Below are 20,343 nucleotides of genomic sequence, written 5' to 3'. Positions count from 1 at the left end.
ATTGCTTTTATTTAAACCCAGTGAAGTTGTTACACTATTGCCAGATCTGCCTCTGTTTCTTTACAGTGTATCTTACTTAAAATGTATGTTTTGAAATAGATCGTCGCTGTTGATCTGCAGTGTGGACGTTAGAGCGTGTGAGAGGTTCAACAAGGAGCTTCTAATTCTGTAGGACGGAGGTCTCTGATGGACCACTGGAGGAGGAATCCCTTTACAGCACGCGCCCCCCCTGGCCAATGAGGACGGACGCCACCCAGACACATGGGGCCAGGCCTCCCCAAAAATAACCTGCGACCACCGCACTGACAAATGTTGCTACTTTTACTGGTGACAGGTTACCGTAGCTACTCTGCTCCACATTTTTCCTGTAAACTTCAAGGTTAACTGTGTGCAAGAAACACCGGGGAAGGCTGGCCGTGTCCGAGGTTTTCCCAGGTGGCAGCAACCGGAAGACTGGAATCTCCCCCCTTTCAACACAGGTGCACTTTGCGGTTTTACCAGTCCTTCACAGGGGCCAGCTGAGTTTATTCTGAAGGTAAAATGCAACACCCCCTAATTTAATTGTTCACAGTGTCCCATTGACTGTCTTCTGTCATGGGCCTCATATGCTGTGTATAGCCTCAGAAAATCTGACATTGAGCCTCCATCAAGCTTCGGTCTATTTCTGTCGCACTGTTATGCTCTGATTTAATTGAATTATCTTAACCTGCCCGGGTGTGTGCTGCTGCGTTTAGCCGGGGGGCCTGATTATCCTCCGTGGGCTGTGACTGTTCAATCATGTATGATAATTATACTTCTGTTTGTGTAATTTGATTAATGTCTGTTGTGACTGATCAAACTCCTGAAAACAAGGGCCCACAGGAGGAGAGGCATGACTATTTTTTTGTTGATTTTCTTCATGTAAACTGACCCCTCGCTATTATTAGATATGACTTGGTGGCCTTGGACCCTGTTTGCAAAGGATTAATGTACACAACAGCTGCAGCCTCAGGTCTGTTGGAAGGGCATTGCTGTCTCTCTTAATTGCACTGATTTGAGTGTCAGTAGCAGATGTGTACCCTATCTCATGTCTGGATTCAATAACTTGTTCATGCTCAGTGTCGAAAAGGTGTGCGAAGTCTAAACGTCATGTCAGTGTCGGTCTGAGACGGACGGGGGGGGAAAGAAATCAGCAGCTCTCATGTCAGCACATGAACCTGATACCCCGTCGAGGCTGAAGGATGAATTTAAGCTAAAATAAAAAGCTATTTTTACCTCATATCCCCTGCTTTTAACTACAGCCTCTGTATTCATGCCCCGTCTTTGAGCCAAATATTTCTCAAGGATTGTTTGAGCATGAGGGAAGTATAATATTAATGCCAGTTATATCTGAGGCGTCTGTCACTATCTGTTTTTATTGACTTCAGTATGTTAGAGAGAGTCTGTTGAACATCACCACCTCGGGATTTAGTACAATTTGTGTATGCTTGACATTACTCCTTTTGAATGCAGTTAGCTTCTCAGTTTATCGTTAAATAATTTTTCCAGAAAATATCAGAAAATAGCGAAAAACTGACCGAGATAAAACTGGCATTTTTCTATTGAAGGAAAAACAAAAAGTGGTGAATCTTCAAATTTGAGGATGTGGAACAAGTGCTTTTCTTCTCTTTTTTTAATGGCATTTTTGCTTAAAAAATTTAAACTGACATCAAATAAAAATTGTTAATCGACTCCTCAATTAATTTTTTTTTTTTTATTTTTTTTTATCTCTGTTTGTCACGCCATAAAGTTTTTCGATTACTTTTATTTCTTCCAGATGGCCACTGGGTTTGTCATTTTTAGAGCAGCGTTTAAATAAACCTATAGAGTCAGAAATCTGTCAACAGTGATAAATTTAGAAAATTATTTCGCTATCCTGTAGCGCAGCTTTTAAAAGGAAAGACAAAACATGATAATGATATAATATCCAAAATCTAAGACGATATCCAGTCTTATATCATGGTGTAAGTACAATACTGATATATTACCCAGCTCTATGTTAGGGGACTAAATATTCATTGATCACTAGAATCTCTATTCATGATGTTTTGGTCCACAGATAATCATCCAATTAAATTTATACATATCTGATGAATGTCTGAGGACCCAAACATCATAAATGAAGTGGTATTCAGTGTGCAGGATTTCTGTTCTTTCCCATTTGGTAATGACCTACTTGTGCAGCAGAAAATCATTCTGAACACTTTCAGTAACAGTTGGAAGACAGTCGGCACTAAAGTGGACTTGAATATCTTTTGCTAATATTTTGTAATATTATTTGCAGTCTTTTAATTACGTGCCTTGTGTTCATTTCAGCAACATGCAGGAGAACAACATTGACCAGCCACCGTCACTGTCTCAGCTCCTGCGGGAGAGCTACCTGGCAGAGGCCAGAGCCCAGCAGCGCCACAGCGAGATGAGCCGCTCAGACGCTTCTTCCTCACGCCTCAAGATCTACGGGTCACTCAAAGGCAAAGCTGAAGACACTGTGGGTCACAGTGATCCCCAGTTCTCAGACCTGTCTGCCTTCCTCAGCCAAGAGGAGCTGGATAAGAGCGTGAACCTGGCATGCCAGGCCATCGGACACGAGCCTCGTGAGGAGAGGGCAGAGGTCAAGGCCTCTGTCACGCCGTCAACCCCGTCCAGCATCTCCTCCGCCTCACTTTCCTCCTCCTCCTCACCCCCTTCCAACCCCTCTCCTGCTCCTTCGGCTGCTCCTTCAGCAGTGCCCTTCACGCAGCCAGCCCCTGAGTTTAAAGAATTGCCAGCAACACACACGACATTCACACAAGACAGAAAGATGCACAAAGCGTCCACACGGCAGGACAACATGACGAGGAGCAGCCGGGACTCCAGCGAAGGATTCAACGACTACAACAGGTCAGGGAGCAACGCCCCGTACGGTGTGGAGACCCAGTCCAAGAAGGAGTTCCTCAACAAGGCGGCGGACTTCATCGAGGAGCTCTCCTCCCTCTTCAAGGCCAACAGCTCCAAACGGGTACGACCGAGAGCGTGCAAAACCCACAGGAGTAGGAACCAGAACAAGAGCCAGACCGATGGGGCCGAGTATCCCGTCGCCTCTGACAACAGGGAGCGCGCCGTCATGCCCGTGGAGGCGGAGAAGGATAGACCGAGCCCCGCTGTCAGCCACCAGCCAGCCGTCCAACTGGACTCTGAGACCGGACATGTGGAGTTTCAGGACTGCAGGAGTACTGAGGAGCAGCAGTATGACTCTGTGTCCCAGAAGGAGGAGGGAGAGCCTGAAAGCTTTGACTTAACAGAAAGTCCATACCCGTCGGAGACTGTTTGTGAGCCACCTCATTTCATCCAGAAACTGAAAAGCAGGGAGGTTCCTGAAGGCAGCAATGTCCAGTTAGACTGCATTGTGAGAGGACTCCCTGTGCCTGAGGTCCGGTAAGGAAACCCACTCAGTTTCTCCCCTTTATACGAGTGTATTTTTGCTTTTGTCTCATTAAAAATTATTATCTGACAGCTGTAGGTATCAGCTACTTTTCAGTTTAAGTTTTGACAGTAAAATATATGTTGACTTTATACTGTAAAATATGATGAGATTTTTATAGATTTAACCTCATTTAAATAGACGACTAACCAAAACAAGTTAGACAAATAACTACACCAGTCAAAGTAATTATATCTTAATTATATATGTTATATAATTAATGCATCAGTAACACGGGTGTTAGAAATATTGACATTATTGTGATTCCGTATCGATGCTTCAAAAAGTAACAGCTTATATTGAAATATTGATGGCAGTTCCTTCGCTGTGATTGCACACAGACGTGCTGTGGTGATGGATGTTAGACGGACTGTGATATGGATATGAATATGATTGTGTGTTCTTTATTCTATGACAGTTTTCTAAAATTTAGATTTTATTCTAAATATAGAAGTATCACAATAAATGAAATCGTAACACCCGTATTAGATCGCCAGATTCTTGCCATTCTATTCGCGGCCCTATTCAGAGATAATAATCCACCTATACACTCTGTAATGATCTAAGCCTCACAGGGGTTATTTTCACTTTTGAGACTTTAAGTGCAGTAAACTAAGATACTTTTCCACGTAAAAATGATCCCCAAAAATACACTTTAATATATAATTTACAATATATGACTCATTTGGCAGATGAAATATTATATTTGTGCTTTAATAAAATATAAACAGACATGCAGGTATATTCTAGAGCCAAATATGATCAGGTAGTAGATATGAACTTCTTATCCATGTATTGGCACTCATGTCGTCCTATATGTAACACTACATCGGCAGGTGAGACGTGTCAAAGACGCATTTGAGGTCATTTTGTGTCGCTTGTCAGTTTATCTACCAGAGAGCACTGAGTGGTTTTCTCAGGATGTATCATGGTATCTATTCTTTAATAACCAAATATAAAGGATATTACACATGTTCATGTTTGTGTGTTTTTGGTATTTTGAAGCATGTATTGGTCAATTAGTTGAGATATTGTTATTGATATGGTGTCAGTAACTGCCAGATAGTGATTTAAAGATTCAGTCCTGTCTGTGTCTGCAGCTCTGCTCACTGAATAAGTACTTTAAGAAGTGTTGGTCATAGATGAATGATGCAGTGTCTCTTGGGACATCCAAACAGAAGTGACTTGTGATGATAGCCGACAGCTGATTGTGAATGGTATGAATGTGCGTTTGTGCAGGTGTGTGTTTGTGTGTGTGTGTGTGTGTGTGTGTGTGTGTGTGTGTGTGTGTGTGTGTGTGTGTGTGTGTGTGTGTGTGTGTGTGGTCAGGGGAGTAAATGATCCTTGTGTTAGGTTTTATGTTAAGAAGGACGCCGGTCATCAATCACATCCAGTCAAAATGTGCTGAAATATGAGAAGAGTTTACAACTTTTATCGCAGTCAGTAAACAGCCTTTGGTATTAAATTTGAAAATCAATCTCTTGTGTTCATGTTTGTCTTAATGGTTGTCCTGTTAGATGTGTTTTAAATCACTACAAACCCCCTCTCGGGTCAACAAAGAGAGACTTGAAAGGGCGAAGCTGAGGTGTCAGACTGTAGGGGGCATGGGCTTGTTAGTCCCTCTGAACATTGTCGAGCCTCTAACTTATACTTGTGCGGGGAGAATGTAGCTCTCGGCCATTTTTAGACTGGACAGGCAGTGCGAGCTGTAGTCGCGTCTGATGATGGAACTCGACTCAGGTTTTGACAGAAGCATGAAGAGCTCGGTAAGATGATTTATGTAGTTTTTTGTTTGGTGGGCATCTTTATAGGATTAGTTGTTGGCCTCACAGTGTTTTACTAGTCTGAAGCGCAGAGTTCTGTTGTAGTGGTTTCTACTTCAAATATAACTCTTGGCTTTTATTTTGTTTATTTTAGTAACAGTTGTTTATATTTACTTCAGTGGGATGTTTGTACAGCAGCTTCTCTTTCAGTCCATGCAGCGTGTCACCTAAAGGAGTCTCAACAGAGTTGTCAGCTTCATATTTCCCATCAGTTTGCAGTGGTGTGCTGTCTCCGGTGTGTCAGGCCGCACCATTGTGTGTGTTCAGAGTCTATGTTTAGCATTGTGCGTATGAAACTGGGTCGGCCAGTCAGAGATCCCGGGCTCCAGAGGGGAATCTCCTCTCTGGTTTGGAGCTCCGGAGGAAAAATAGCCCGGACAGGTGCAGCGATCTGGTTCTGTGCCTCACCGACCAGCCACCTCTCTCATGCTTTCAATTTAGAGCCTTACTCCTTAGAGATGACATAGCTCGGCTCAGGCTGAACATGGCCAGCACATTCCCAACGGGTTGAGTCCAAATATCAGGATCAGATCTCTAGTGTGGGTTTGTGTTTTCACTGGATAATACTCCAGAAGTTTAGACGATTTCTGGAGCACACCCAGGCTGTTTTTGTGTAACCTGCTTTTGGAAATAAGTTTAAAGCCTGAAGTTTGGGGCATCTTCGACCTCCATTGAATGCATAGTAATTTGATTTATTTGAAAAAGTAAAGGATACTCGTAGAGATGAGCCCATCTCCCAAGATTTACGGCTACACGATGACGTCTTGTCAGAGAGTAATACACCACCCCTATTCCTGTCTGTTTATTGGCTGGATTTTATAAAGTATCAAGGCCTCATCGTCTCGAAATAGATGCACGCTGACGTAGAAGCCGACGCATATGTTGCTGGTCAGGATGGGGATGAAGCTCGAGGTTTACTATAAGTAGTTTTACAATGAAAAAATAGACTGTTGCCAGCTACAGCTCCAGTCTACTACATGGTTTTAGCCACACAGGAGATTTTTCTCATTTTATCATGTTTGAATACATTTAGTCCTAATTTAACAGCATGAAATTCCAGAATACGATATTGATTACTGGCTTTAGGGTGCTGACCTCATGTAACCTGGTTTGCATCTAGGCGGCGGCCTTTGTTGTATGTCATCTCTGACCTTATTTAATAAACAACTTTCAATAAACAAAAAAACTCAAATTCGATAGTAAAATGCAATTTTAACTTGTTACTTTCGAGCAGAGCAGACACATTTTTCCACAGATCGAGGTAGTGGCTCATTGACAAGAGACAATTTATAAAAAAAAATTGGCAAGATGTCTGTTTTTGACAATAATTTCAGCAAAATACTAATATTACTTTTACGCAAGAGTGGTGTTTTAATTATTCTGAATTTAAAATGTTAACTTTCTGCAAAATATTCCCTATTTTAATGTACAGTAATTTTACATATGACAAACATGGATTTTTGGACCACTCTCCTCCATCCAGAATCATTTTTGGTCCTTCATGGGAAAAAACTTGGGCACCTCCGCTTTAGAGTTTCTATTTGGTGCTCTTCATCATCACAACATCAACAGTGCATTGAAGCAACCAACACACTGGAATGGCTTGCTGGTGTTGCTTCTTATTTTACATGGAAAGGGATAGGGCTTGCTCATCAAAACGTTTTCCTCTCAGCCTGCATAACTACTGAGTGGCAGCGAGCCAGAAGTGGTATTAGGGAACTGGGACAAACACCACATGGTACTGGCGGCACAGAAACAGTGTCAGAGGGTTAACGGAAGGGAAAAAAGGGAAGTGACTGAAGAAGAGTGGGTGTTAAATAATAATACAAAGGTTGGAGAATCTTAAAATATCCTACTGAACTAATAGTCACATTAAAGTACGATCACTACAACTGAAAAAGAGTAGATTGCTGTGAGAAAACAACTCAAGCCGAGCTACAGACAGGTTAGAAAAACCCTTAGAAGTAAGTGTAGAAGCACAACAAAATGCAGAGTGTAAGTGACCACTTATGAAAGTATGAAAATGACTTTATGTTTGGAGGAATGCTACTATCATCCAATCCATGTCCACTTGCACTGAAGCTAACAAGGATTGTACTGTAATGATTTGTCAAACATGCTTATAATCATACCGAAAATATAAGAATTGCAGCCCTGGAAGAAGCTCGGAGAGTTAAATGTGACCCGTTTTGCTGTTTTTGTTTAATCCCAGGTGGTTTTGTGAGGGCAAGGAGCTGGAGAACAGCCCTGACATCCAGATCATCACCGACGGTGAGCTGCACTCTCTGATCATCGCGGAGGCGTTCGAGGAAGATACAGGTCGCTACTCCTGCTTTGCCTCTAACTTCTATGGTACTGACTCCACGTCAGCTGAGATCTACGTTGAAGGTGATTCTTATGTTTCTTTCTTTGACACTTTTACAAGGCTGTATAATAACATGATTAGTGATGGATAATGCAGACTTTGTTTGTTCAATCCTACAGGGGCCTCCTCTTCGGACTCTGAAGGGGAGCAGCACTTTGAACATGTAGCCCAGTGAGTTAAGAGACCTTAACACCCGCTTCAAAGAGACCCATCATTTAAATATAAGTGTGTGGACCATAACGACATTAAACAACACAATTTCTTTCTTCTGTGATTTTGAAAAGGCTGCAGAGTAAACAACCAAAGTCATCTTTACCTCCATCATCAAACCAAACGGTCCCTGCTGAGGAGGAAGACTCGGTGTCGTCCCAGCCAGCAGCAGCAGACCCCGAGGAAGAGGCCGAGGAGCTCTCCTCTCCAACAACCAACCAAACAGTCCCAGAACCGGTCCGAAAGACAGCCGCTGCTTCACTTCCCGTCCCGGAGCTACCTGACGTATCTGTGGCCTCCACGGCGCGCCCTGCTCTGGAGGAGACAGCAGAGGTACCTGTGCAGGAGATTCCCGCTTCATCAGGTGATACAGAACTCACAGAAGCCCCGGAGGTGTCAACATCAGCTCCAGCACAACAACCGGAGGTACAAAAACTAAAATATCTCCTCCCACTATAATTTTATATACGTTTTAGATATTTTGATCAACTTGGTCTGTGTGTGTGTTTTTTTTTTTTAAATATTTAGAGTCAAACTTCCAACTACAATTACCCACAAGGGTTAAACGGACAACCAATCATGGCTGCCCCTGTCTTCACAAAGGTATGTAATACTGCTGCTGTGTATCAGACTGTACATTTATTGATGTAACGTACTAAAGTCTGTGATGTCCTCCCAGAGCCTGCAGGACCTCCTGGCGTCAGAAGGCCAGCTGGTGGTGCTAGAGAGCCGTGTGAAAGGGGTGCCATCGCCTCGGGTGGACTGGTACAGGGAGGGAAAACCCATCTACGACTCTCCTGACTTCAGGATCCTGCAGAAAAGTAAGCTCAGCTGCAGTCCCACCGAACACATGCTGTCTCCCTGGCAACTGTTTCCTATGAATCTCACTGTGCAGCAAGAAAACCAAAACTTAATAACGCTATGATAAAAAATAAAAGTTTAGCATTTCGATTGCTTGATGAATGCAGGCAAGCAAATAACGTTTTTAAGATTTATACTTTGTTTCAACAGGCTCCTCATGTGCTGTCTATTGAATGTCTATTAGAATATCCTGAGACATAAACACATTAAGTCCTTTATCTTAAATAATTCGGATTCCTAACAAATGTTGGGATTTTAATGAGCTCAAAAAGCTAAAAATGCTGGTATTGTTGCAAAAATATTTTAAGGATAAGGATGTTTGTGCTTGTATAAATCTGTGTGTGGTGTCATTCTTTAAAGCACTGTGTTAAAGCACTTTCTTCATTTCTCTACATCTTTTTTGCTATTGTGGAATAGAGTCCCATCGATATGATAAATCATTTATAAATAATAAAATAAGAGTCGAATGATTGTGAGCTGACAATTAGTCTCAGACAAGCTAATTAAACCAAATCATAGTTCAATTATGTGGCTTTTATTTCTTTTCTCTATTTTTTTAAATGTATTTTCTATATTTTTTAATGTTCCTTTTCATGCGAAACACTACATGTAATTTTCTTGCTGTAAAGCACTTTGAGCTGCATTTCTTGTGTGAAAGATGCTGTAAAATAAAGTTTACTATTATTACTATTAGTATTATTATGAAATATTTTTGCAGTGTTTTACAGACTTTGGTTCTTTGTTTGTTTCAGAGCCCAGATCTCCAGCAGAATTAGGTACGTATTTCATTCAATCCTCATTTGTCAAAAGTACACGTGTTGACTGCCCCAGAGCAGCTGCCTGTCTGTGTGCGACGCCGCGCTGTGTACTTGTTACTCTGCTCAAGTGTTTATAGTCCTTGGCTGAAGCTTCTGCTCTCCTTCAGTACATAAGCCAGGGCTGCTTTTCCATGACTCTGGACCTTATAAGGTAGTCTCTCATTCTGTGTCAAACCACCATGGCAGATCACTGCAACTTGCCTCAGCTGCACATACACTCTCAGCCCCAGTGATACGTAGAAAACCTCATTGACGAGCATTTAAATACACGAGTCATGCATCGTTCTTTACTGCAGTGAGACACTTTGCTCGTCGAGAAACTGATACGATGTAGTTAGAGATTATCACACTCTCACTGTTTTATCCTTCACCTGCAGAGGAAATATGCACTTTGGTCATTGCCGAGGTCTTTCCTGAAGATTCGGGGATGTTTACTTGTACAGCAAACAACAAGTATGGAACCGTGTCTAGCACCGCTGCACTGAAGGTCAAAGGTAACACTTCTCTTTCACTTTACAAAAACATCAAACATTCTTATTCTTACATTGAAATTTCTATATTTTTAGTATGTATAACTTTTATTTTCAGGTAAAGGCAGCAACAGCAACCACGTGAGGCCTTTTAACAGTTTAATGGTGGAGCCCGGTGGAGTCCAAGAACTTTCCCCATCAGCTCCTCCTGTAAACCCTCAACCAGAGGTTCCTGTGACCAGCAGCGTTAAGCCCCACTCCAGCACCATTCGTCTAGACCCCCTTGTCTCTAGCACCTTACGCCTGGACCCCATAAACACCAGCAGCCTCCGTCTGGACCCCCACAGCTCTGGCATGTTGCTCCGCACCAGCCTGCCCAGTCTGGAACCCTCCAGTCTTACCAGTATCTCCTGCCTGAACTCTCGCAGCACCAGAACCCCAAACTTAGATCCTCTCTGCCTCCACCAGGACCCTCCTGGATCCAGTGGAGGACCGCCAGAACCACAGAGTGGCAGGCAGTTTATCTCGTACCCAAAACCCTTCGTTCCTTCACATGCTGTTGAGAACTCAGCTAAACAGGAAGTGTCCAGACCTTCAGCGACATTGCCTGACATTAGCCCCAAACCTAAGGTGACCCCGACCCATCAGAACGGCAGCCCCATCGTGGTGCCCCTGCCCGACCCTCCTCCTAACTCCTGCCTGAAGACAGGCACTCTGACAAACCACAAAGACTCACGCTCCAGCTCCAGAGTCGGTCTGCGCGTGCACTTCAAACTGCCTGAGGATGAGGAGAATGAACAAAGTGGGGAATCCAGTCACTCTGATGAAGATGTCAATCAGTCGTCACTCAGCAAAGAACCACCACCAGTGCGGGCTAAACCCAAACTGTGAGTAGAGAAAACAACCCCATGTAGATGAGTCTCTGTGTTATGACACTATGTGGAGCAGCACAGTAGGAGGAAAAAAAAAATCACTGTCAAAACTTTGATTTTGTACATGAGTTACCCAAATTGTGTCCAAACTTTGCCTTGTATTAGAATGAATTTGATGGGCTGTGTTCAGAAAAGCAGAGGAGGTGGGCGGTTCCTCTTCCTCTGGCTCAGATAGCAGCTGTAATCATTTCAATTCATAAATGAATGCATGAGGACTTCAAATGTGGACCTTTCGGCTTTCTAAAACAAAGGATGGCATTTTCTATTTGTAAGTTTACTTCTATGCATTTATATTGATCTAATATTTCAGACAGAGCTGTAAATTCAATCTTAGTGGTTCACTGTTATTTTTTTAAGGTATCAGAGGCAAAAAAACCAGATAAATATGTTATTTAGTCCTGTAAAGTATCTTTTAAGTGAATCTGCAGGAATTTGATGGTAAATCAAAGCAAACATCCTGTTTAGAGTGAAGATTTAATGTGTCTAAATCTTGGATTGTATTGTTTGCAGGCTACTTGTTGGTAGCCCATAAAAGGGCAGAGTATTCTTCATGCTGACTTTGGCTCATTCCTGCCGGGGTTTACTGCGTGGACTTAATTTATGAGAGCAGCTCACTGAGCCTCATCTTCACCATGTATAGTTTTGGTTGTTCTTTCATTTAGCTTTTTGCTCTGATCAACAGGGACCCTGCTCAGCTCCAGCTGCTGCACAACCAGGTCCTCATGGAGCAACAGCAGGACACAGAACCTCAGACCCAGACCCAAACCCACACCCAGCCTCAGTCCCACCCCCCATTCCAGATCCAGATCCAACCCGAGGTCCAAAGCTCCCACGAAGGTCCGCTGTGGTCTCCCAGAATACACCGTGAATCCCACGTGCCGCCTTTCCAGTCGTACCTAAACACGATGACACACCCGCAGCAGATACCCCACCCTGCACCTCCACTGACCACCAACCCTCTGCAGCAGATACCCCACCCTGCACCTCCACTGACCACCAACCCTCTGCAGCAGATACCCCACTCTGCACCTCCACTGACCACCAACCCTCCTGCTCCCTCACTGTCCTCTGCTCCAGCACTCAGCGCCACCTTTCCGCCTCTTTTCAACACTTCTCTTGCTCCTCCTTTGAGCTCCCCTCCTTCTATTCCTCAGTTTAAGACTTCCTCGCTGGTGACCTCCCCTCTACCTGCCCAACAGCTCAACACAGCTCCTTCTCTTAGTACGGCACCTGTAACCAACACCATCCATGCCTCCCACCTGAACCTGTCCACTGCCAGAATGGCACCCACACCCCAATTCTGCTCTCCACCTACACCGAAGCTCAGCACAGTCCCAACAGATTCAACCCCGGCCTTCCAGCAGATTATATCTCCTACTCCTCTTCTGAGGAGCACTCACGCCTCCCTCATGAATCTCACCGCCATCTCCCACACCTTCAACTACGCCCGGCCGAAAGAGTTCATCGCTGCTCAGACCTTCTCGCCAGTCAGAAGTCCTTCCCCAACAGAATCGCCAGTCCCTCTGTTAAACGAGCTGGCCGCTGAGCTCAACTCCTCCGCAGCAAGCTCCCCTACTATCCCGCCATTCTCCCCGGCGCCCAGGATCTTCCCTACAAGGGTGCTCAAGTCTCCCACCAGTCCTCCGTCAATCGTGTCGTCGCCTACACCAGGGTCGGCCACATTCTTGAATAGCATGTTCGCCTTAAGAGCCCAGTCGCCCCCACATGCCTCTTCTCCCACCTCCAGCAGCTCCACCCCGAGTCCCATTCAAAACCCCGTAGCCTTCCTCAGCTCCGTCCTGCCATCGCTGACTCCAAGCCAGCCCACCAACTCAATGGGCCTGCCCAAGGGGGCTCCATCAGGGTACGTCTTCTCTAACAGAGTACAACGCTGATGAGATTGGGAACTGTCACACGTTCTACCACAATTTTGCTCTCTGTCTCTTCAGGCTACAAAAGAAGATACCCAAGATGCGAATCTCTTCACTTGAAGACATCCGTGAGAGCAAAGAAATGCTCCTCCACGACATCGAGAAGAAGCTTCGATTCAAAGACGATACTCCACATTTTGTACATCAACAGGTACTTGGTAGTCTCTGCAGCTCTGATTTATTTTTATTTATGACTGCCTCAGTTGCAGTGATGTAGCGGTGAATATATAATATTGCAGACAACTACCAGCATAAACAAAAATTATGTTGAAAAGATTTAGCTCAGCCCAAAAGGCGGATCCCCTGGATTCTCAACTCTAAGCATGCAATTCACCCATCAGTCCACTAGATACCGTGTCAGTGTTAAGTTTTCCATCTCCTCGGCGTGAAAAGTAAGGTGCCCACTTAGTTTGGTTTAGGCATCAAAACTACTTGATTAGGGTTACGAAAATATGATGGTTTGTTAATTATATGTAAATAACATTACCTACATAACCCGATGTAGGTTACTTAACATACATCACGTAACTTGAATACGTTACGTTATGTGAATAATTTACGTAAGTTACTTCAAAGAAATCCTTGTTGACTTTTGCCATCTCACAGACTCCAACACCAGTCTCCCTGTTGAAAGTTCTGGGTTTAATTGACAAACAGATTGAATGTAAAAGTGGGCGTAGTATCTGGATCTGACAACTAAGGCCAATGCAGAAGTGCCACTAGAGGTTGGCTCCAAAATGGCTCTTGCTCCATGAACTCCCATTCAACTTCTTTCATGAAATACAAAGTCAATCATTTTTTTCCGAAACTCATTATGAAGTCACTGAAGTCACTTCTTCTTATTAGTTTTTTGGTGGCCCATCTGAAAATAATCCCATAATTTAATTGATATTAGGCCTCAAAAAGCATTATGTTTGGGGGTGTGTCTGTTTGATTGACGGGTCTGTGGTGCAGTCAGGTTTCTGCTACAGGGGGGCGGGGTGTAGTGTCCTTGGGTTTCCAATCAGATCGAATCAGATCCACCAGTCGCTCCTCCCCAGACAATAGTCTAATATAAAACAGAGCAAAGCATGTGTATTACATGCTTTGCTCTGTTTTATGTTAGACTATTGTGTGAAAATGAATGTCGGGTTGAAACATTAGTATGTGATCGCTAGTTTTTAACTAACCAACTGTAGCAGTCTGGTCTTTTAAACTTACAAAACTTATGTTTACTGTATGTTAACCAGTGACTGTGCTGCCTTCTCACTTGTGCCGAGCTTTGTATACATGTATATACAGAATATGTATACAGTCTGAGATGATTATCCTTTTAGAGATGTAAAATCATACAGAGACGTGCCAACTCAGCCTTCATTCCCTCCCAAGTCATTCACAGTCATTCATCATTGTGTGTCTGTGTACTGTAACAACTTGTGCATGCTAATAACAACAGCTCGTGCGTTATTCCATCATTATATGTTTTGTATGTAGAGTTTGTGTGTCTTCGGTGTTCATCATCCATCCCTATCCTCTCATAGAAGCGGAGTAATGAGGGGAAAACAGCGAGCAGACTCCTTGGACCAAACATTCCTGCCACTGTCTTTAACTATGATGAGGTACAAGGATCCTCCCGTCCCAAGCACTGATTTGCTCGAGGCTGTATGGGTTATTATAATGTTTCAGACCGATCATAAAACTTCAGATATTGTCAAAAACTACAGTTAATTAATTTTTCTAATCAAGCATTCAAGTTTTTGTTAACTAATAAATAACCTGCACGAGTGATCTAAACAAATTTAAGGATTTAAATTCAGTAAGCTAATGAAATATAATGACTCTACTGTTTGTTGAACTGTTTGTAATATCCTCCAGAGTTTTAATTTCCTCACTAAAGCTTGCAGCCCTGTTTCCTGATTTCAATGTAGAGTTCCCCCCCCCCCCCATAAAAGCCAACATGGCTCAACTCACATATACACATGCATTACATTTCACACACTTAAATCATCTCCTGATCGCTGTCTCTTTCTGCTAGCCCACAAATCTTAAAGAGGTACTTTATGTGAGCAAAATAAGGTGTCTAATATTTTGAGATTGTGTTTTTCTACTTGAACTCTTCTTCCTCTGTTCTCTGTTTTACCCTCAGCCTTATTTGTTTTGGTTGGATGAGCAAAAAAACGTCTTTTTTTTTTTTTACGAAACCGGAGTGATAGTGTGCGACAGATGATCCTTATCATCATCAAGTGGTTTAGAGTCACAATCTGTACTATAATCCTTTGATATTTGAGTTATGGATTGTTGCTTGTTGATAAACAGATGCATGTTGTCTCATACTCTTGATTACTGCAAGCCATCCCATGAGCATTTTTTGCTTCTATGTGACATGTATGCATGTTGTTATAGTCATCAGTTTGCGGGCAAATGTGGTCGTTAACACAAAGACAGATTGTGCACGCAGTACTGTGACTGTTGTGACTGCTTTTATGGAGTGGTTTTTAATTTTCCAGGAATACAAAGTGTCCAATTTTGAGCAAAGGTTAATGAGTGAGATCGAGTTTCGCTTGGAGCGAACGCCGGTGGAGGAGTCGGATGACGAGGTGCAGCACGATGACGTCCCCACGGGAAAATGCATCGCACCCATATTCGACAAGAAACTGAAGAACTTCAGGGCGATGGAGGGCGTTCCCGTCACTTTCTCTTGTAAAATAGTGGGAATCCCGCTTCCAAAGGTGAGAGGTCAACAGCTGTGCTTGTAGAAAATGAAAGCATGATCTTTGAAGTTCAACCCTCACATTCATTTCTCTGTCTCTCATCAGGTTTACTGGTTTAAGGATGGCAAGCAGATCTTAAGGAAGAACGTCCATTACAGGAAGATAAGAGAGGGGGACGGGACCTGTGCTTTACATATAGAGTCCACGACCAACGACGATGACGGCAACTACACCATCATGGCAGCTAATCCACAGGTGACACCTCTCTCTCAGTTTCCTATTCATACTCTCAGCACCTCCTATCCAGCTATTTGAACTGAGTTTTAATTTGATATTTTTTTCATCATCAGGGACGAATCAGTTGCTCGGGTCATTTGATTGTCCAAACGGGACCTCCCCGAAACCGAATGACACCGATTCACTCTCAGAGGTGAGCGGGCCTGAGTTTGCAATGTGATCTGCGGAGGTGAGAAGGAATCCCTCTGCAGCCTGGGGAAAATACTATTGATTTTCCTCCCTGACAATGACAATATTTTGGTAACACTTTACCCTTCACGTCCTTCGAATCAGCATTGGGAAAGAACATGCAAACATTTAATTAAGGGCTTATAATGTAAACCATAATATAGTTGTGTATTTATAACTATCGATGAATGTGCTGTATCACAAACAAAGACTCACATTTAATGAAAACTACATTATAGTGTGTGCAAACTATTTAGTGAGTGTTTATTTACTGACTATAAATGATAAATAGACCTAAAGTCAAGCGTTACTGATATGTTTGGATCATGTGTATCTGTTTATACGGAAATCCCAATACTAATGTACACCACTGACAAAAACACTTTATAGGTTAATGCAAGATATGTGCTTTATAACATACTTCACTCACCTCCTTCTCGTCAGGGTGCGAGCCCGCATACAGGAAGTTGAAAGTGAACAAACCCAGGAGCGCTTCTTTCGGCCTCACTTCCTCCAGGCTCCGGGGGACATGCTGGCTCATGAGGGAAGATTATGCAGACTAGACTGTAAGGTAGGTACCAGGTTCTGTAAATAATAATAAATATGGGGAATGTTTGACTCACCTCACTGTCAGCTTTTTGGGTTTTCCAGGTGAGTGGTCTTCCCAACCCAGAATTGATGTGGTTGGTCAACGGGAGGCCGATCTACCCGGACATTTACCACAAGATGCTGGTGCGGGAGAACGGCATCCATTCGCTGGTCATTGACCCGCTGATGCAGAACGACGCCGGCACATACACCTGCATTGCGAGCAACAAAGCAGGGCAGAGCTCCTTCAGCCTGGAACTGAAAGTTGTGGGTGAGGACAGGAAACAAACCTTTAGATAGGTGACAAAGAAGAGATCATTTAAATGTATGAAGTTCAGAGTAATACCGTACTGTGCTGCAGTGTCCTGTGTCTTGTTCGGACGTTTCAGTAATATGAGTCATATCCACTTTAGAGAAAGAGATGAAGCACCCGCCCCAGTTTGTGGAGAAGCTGCAGAACATGGGGATTCCTGAGGGGACCCCGGTCAGGCTGGAGTGCCGCGTGGTGGGTATGCCTCCTCCGGTCATCTTCTGGAAGAAAGACAATGACAGCATTCCTAAAATGAAGGACAGAATAAGGTTAGTGGGGGCTCTGACTCTCAGTGGCATGTTGTAATTTCTCCATCAAAATTTAATTGGTTTACCTTCAATGTCCAACAAAAGTGTCTGTACAAAAATGCAAAAAATTAAAATCTCTTTGAGAGTTGTAATAAATTCTCCATTATTTGTTTATTTCAGTGTGACCCAGGACGCCACAGGATACGTGTGTCTCCTCATCCAGCCAACAACAAAAGACGACGCTGGCTGGTACACGGTGTCAGCCAAAAACGAGGCTGGAATCATATCTTGCACGTGCAGACTTGATATTTATGGTAAATATTCTGCATAGCCGTGTAACTGCCACATTTTCAGTACGTCACTCTGTGGTACTGCTAGCTAACCACTTGCACCTTCAGCCCAGTGGCATCAGAGCATCCCCGCACCTATGAAGAAAGCTCCGCGACCAGGCAGCCGTTACGCCGCTCTGACGGGCCAGGGGCTCGACATCAAGTCAGCTTTCCCCACGTCGGACACCAGCCCCATCCTGTTCTCCAGCTCCCCTCCCGAGGCCACGCTGGAGAGCGAGGAGCTGTGAGCAGCGAGATGGGGAACCCTCAGAGGGCTCAAAGCAGAATGATCATCAGAGAAGATCTTACGTGATGCATTTGACGTGACACATTCAGATTAGATTTACTGTGTTAAATCTATCAGCAATGATAGTGGGTTTGTCACCATTCCTATTTACTCGAGTCATATGACAAGTGTTTCACATACAGGAAAATCACAGATGTGCAAAGTCTTAGCTCATGAGCCATCGACGGAGTTGAATATTGTTTTCTGACAGGTTTGAATGATTTGTTGTCTTCATCATATGATGGGGAGGTTGCTGATAACATCTGATCTTAATTGTTAGCCTTGATCTCAAAGTGTTTGCAGCACCACTTCTTTTTACTGTGAGTCACATATACCTGTACTGGTAGCAATAGTCTCTTTTAAACTTTACATAAAAAGTAGTCATAAGTTATTGTTTATTAATACTCAGAAGCAGTTTGGAGTATCTTAATATAAATTTGATTGAGCCATTTAGATGAGTTTATTTAAATGGCTCCAGCAGGGTGGGATTCTTTCTACATTTAACCAAAGTTCATCACTGGTTCACAATTTTTTGCACCATGTTTTTCATGTGCATGCATGCATACGGCTGAAGAAGATTTAGATATAAATAAACACTGTGTCTTCTCAGTCATAATACCACTAAGCTGTTATTCAAGTCTAATTGATGGCTTGTAGTTGAAACACTGAAAACACTTTCTTTGATTTAGTTTTTTGGCTTTAAGATGATTTAATTAATATTTGTTTTGACAAAGATTTAGTTAATCTGCAGTTCAGGATGTGTGATCAGACGAGAGTCACGAGACTAAAAAAAAAAGTTTGTTTTGTGATACGACAGATTGTTGACTGTCGAATATATCATGCAGAGATTATTACTGAACATTGGTTGACTTTGATTTAATAAATTCAAGTCAGTATGAAAACATACTGAATAAAAGTTTGAAAGCACATATTTAACTGATGTAAAGTTGCACATTGTAAAATAGTTTTGTCCTTCTCAGAATAAAGTTATATTTATTCAAATGGGTGATTTTTTTTTGGTGCTTCATAAAATCTGATAATAATTCATACTTCAGGATATTATCTCCATCAAAGTGGCACTTCAAATCTAAATGTCTGCCATCACAGCTGAGGTTGTTTTGAGCCTGCTGTAATTAGAGCCATATTCGCTTAAACTGATGCCAAATTCAAAACAAACAGGAAATCTCAGAAGCCAATTAAGCATTGCTAATCAGTCCAATTAGACGGGATGAGAGTTCAAATAGGCATAAAATTACATTCACCTTACGTGACCTAATTATACTCACAGCTTCATTTGACCAGCTGCCAGACCTGCTTGTTAACTGGGTGCTCAGTCTGTAGCGAAGAAGTAAAGATCTGTGGGCGTTGAATGAGATTTTCTTTTGTTGTTGGAAAAAAAAAATCCAATTGTTTGGAGACTTCTTTTTTTCACTCAAGGTTCCTTTTATACTGAATATTGTCATAATGTTTCATATTTCCTAAGTTTCTAAGTTCTAAATTCTAGTGATTACTGAAATATCAGCAGAAAATATAGCAGCAAAAATTACTAAAATTAAAACCAGCAACAAAGAAGTTTAGGAAAATAAAAGTTCACACATTTGTAGAAAAAAAAGTATTAATGTGTATTTCTCGTAAAAGTGAGTTTCAGCTTGTTTGTGCTGCTTGTTTAAAATATCCCTGAGATGATAATGAGATGTATTAAGTCAAAGCACACACGTAGAGTAAATCCTCTCTTACACTTTCTCTTATTCTGAAACATACGCTTTGGGCCCTAATCTCCATTTCTCCATAAGGAGATCTGGATTTATGAGGGTACACATTTCTAACAGGGCAGACCGGTCACTCCTTGGTTGTGACATATGGCTTTTGACAGAGGGCATGGCTCAGCCATCGATGCTAAGATAAGCCAATCACGTGAAGGGTCGCAAAAAAAAAAAAAAAAAAAAGGCACGTAAGAGCAGATTCAAGTCTGAGATGAGCCCCTCAGACAAGACAAGCAGCAGCTGGCAAACTACATAAATCTGTAATCAATGAACCAACTGGTAGATGGGATTATATGCCTAACTGCACAGCTAACCGGTCCATCCCAAAATGACCAGACAGCATCAGCTTGTGTGCATGACCCAGTACCAGCGACAGGCATTATGCTAGGCCTCTGACAGTGATTAATCATTCATAACCTGTCTCTACACCCAAGCTCTGAGTCTGTCAATACACAGAGACAGGAGCTCCGTGTCCTCCCTGACAAAGGATGACACCAGCAGATAAAGCAGCAGAGGTGAATGAAATATTCTGCTAAATTAGTTAAATAAAAGCAGCAATATCTTCATCAAGTAAAAGTACTCAATCACAAGATAAAGTCCTGCATTAACAATTTTACTTAAGTTAAAATTACTTTGGTATTATAAACAAAACATAGTCCAAAGTAGTCATATAGAATTTCAAATTTTTAGTATGCAATATAATTATGTATATTATAACGGATTATACAGTGGATTGATGTCATTGATCGATCCGCGCGTGAACTGTAATTTTAAGT

General features: G+C 42.6%; 1 protein-coding gene across 4 annotated transcripts; it reads left to right on the top strand.

Annotated features, from left to right (window-relative positions):
- The first annotated feature begins 254 nt into the window (after window positions 1-254).
- On the top strand, window positions 255-18,800 carry mypn (myopalladin). Of its 4 annotated transcripts, none has more exons than XM_069689980.1 (21): window positions 260-479; window positions 2,335-3,432; window positions 7,514-7,689; window positions 7,786-7,837; window positions 7,951-8,302; window positions 8,405-8,479; window positions 8,556-8,697; window positions 9,490-9,513; window positions 9,933-10,049; window positions 10,144-10,912; window positions 11,640-12,821; window positions 12,907-13,039; window positions 14,409-14,486; window positions 15,375-15,596; window positions 15,684-15,833; window positions 15,929-16,008; window positions 16,488-16,614; window positions 16,695-16,902; window positions 17,045-17,210; window positions 17,370-17,503; window positions 17,588-18,800. In XM_069689980.1, the coding sequence occupies exons 2-21, from the start codon at window positions 2,339-2,341 to the stop codon at window positions 17,764-17,766; spliced, it is 5,460 nt and encodes a 1,819-aa protein (XP_069546081.1). In that variant the 5' UTR covers window positions 260-479; window positions 2,335-2,338; the 3' UTR covers window positions 17,767-18,800. The 4 variants fall into 4 exon arrangements, with proteins under 4 accessions (XP_069546083.1, XP_069546081.1, XP_069546082.1 ...); XM_069689981.1 differs by having other exon boundaries at window positions 260-535; window positions 14,412-14,486; XM_069689979.1 differs by having other exon boundaries at window positions 260-535.
- The last annotated feature ends 1,543 nt before the right edge of the window (window positions 18,801-20,343 follow it).

This window comes from Brachyistius frenatus, unplaced genomic scaffold (genome assembly GCF_029030835.1).
Source record: "Brachyistius frenatus isolate BFR_SWC_R1_liver_20210118 unplaced genomic scaffold, ASM2903083v1 Contig_8, whole genome shotgun sequence".
Classification (NCBI taxonomy): Eukaryota; Metazoa; Chordata; class Actinopteri; family Embiotocidae; genus Brachyistius; species Brachyistius frenatus.
This window is presented reverse-complemented; position numbering and strand designations above follow the sequence as displayed.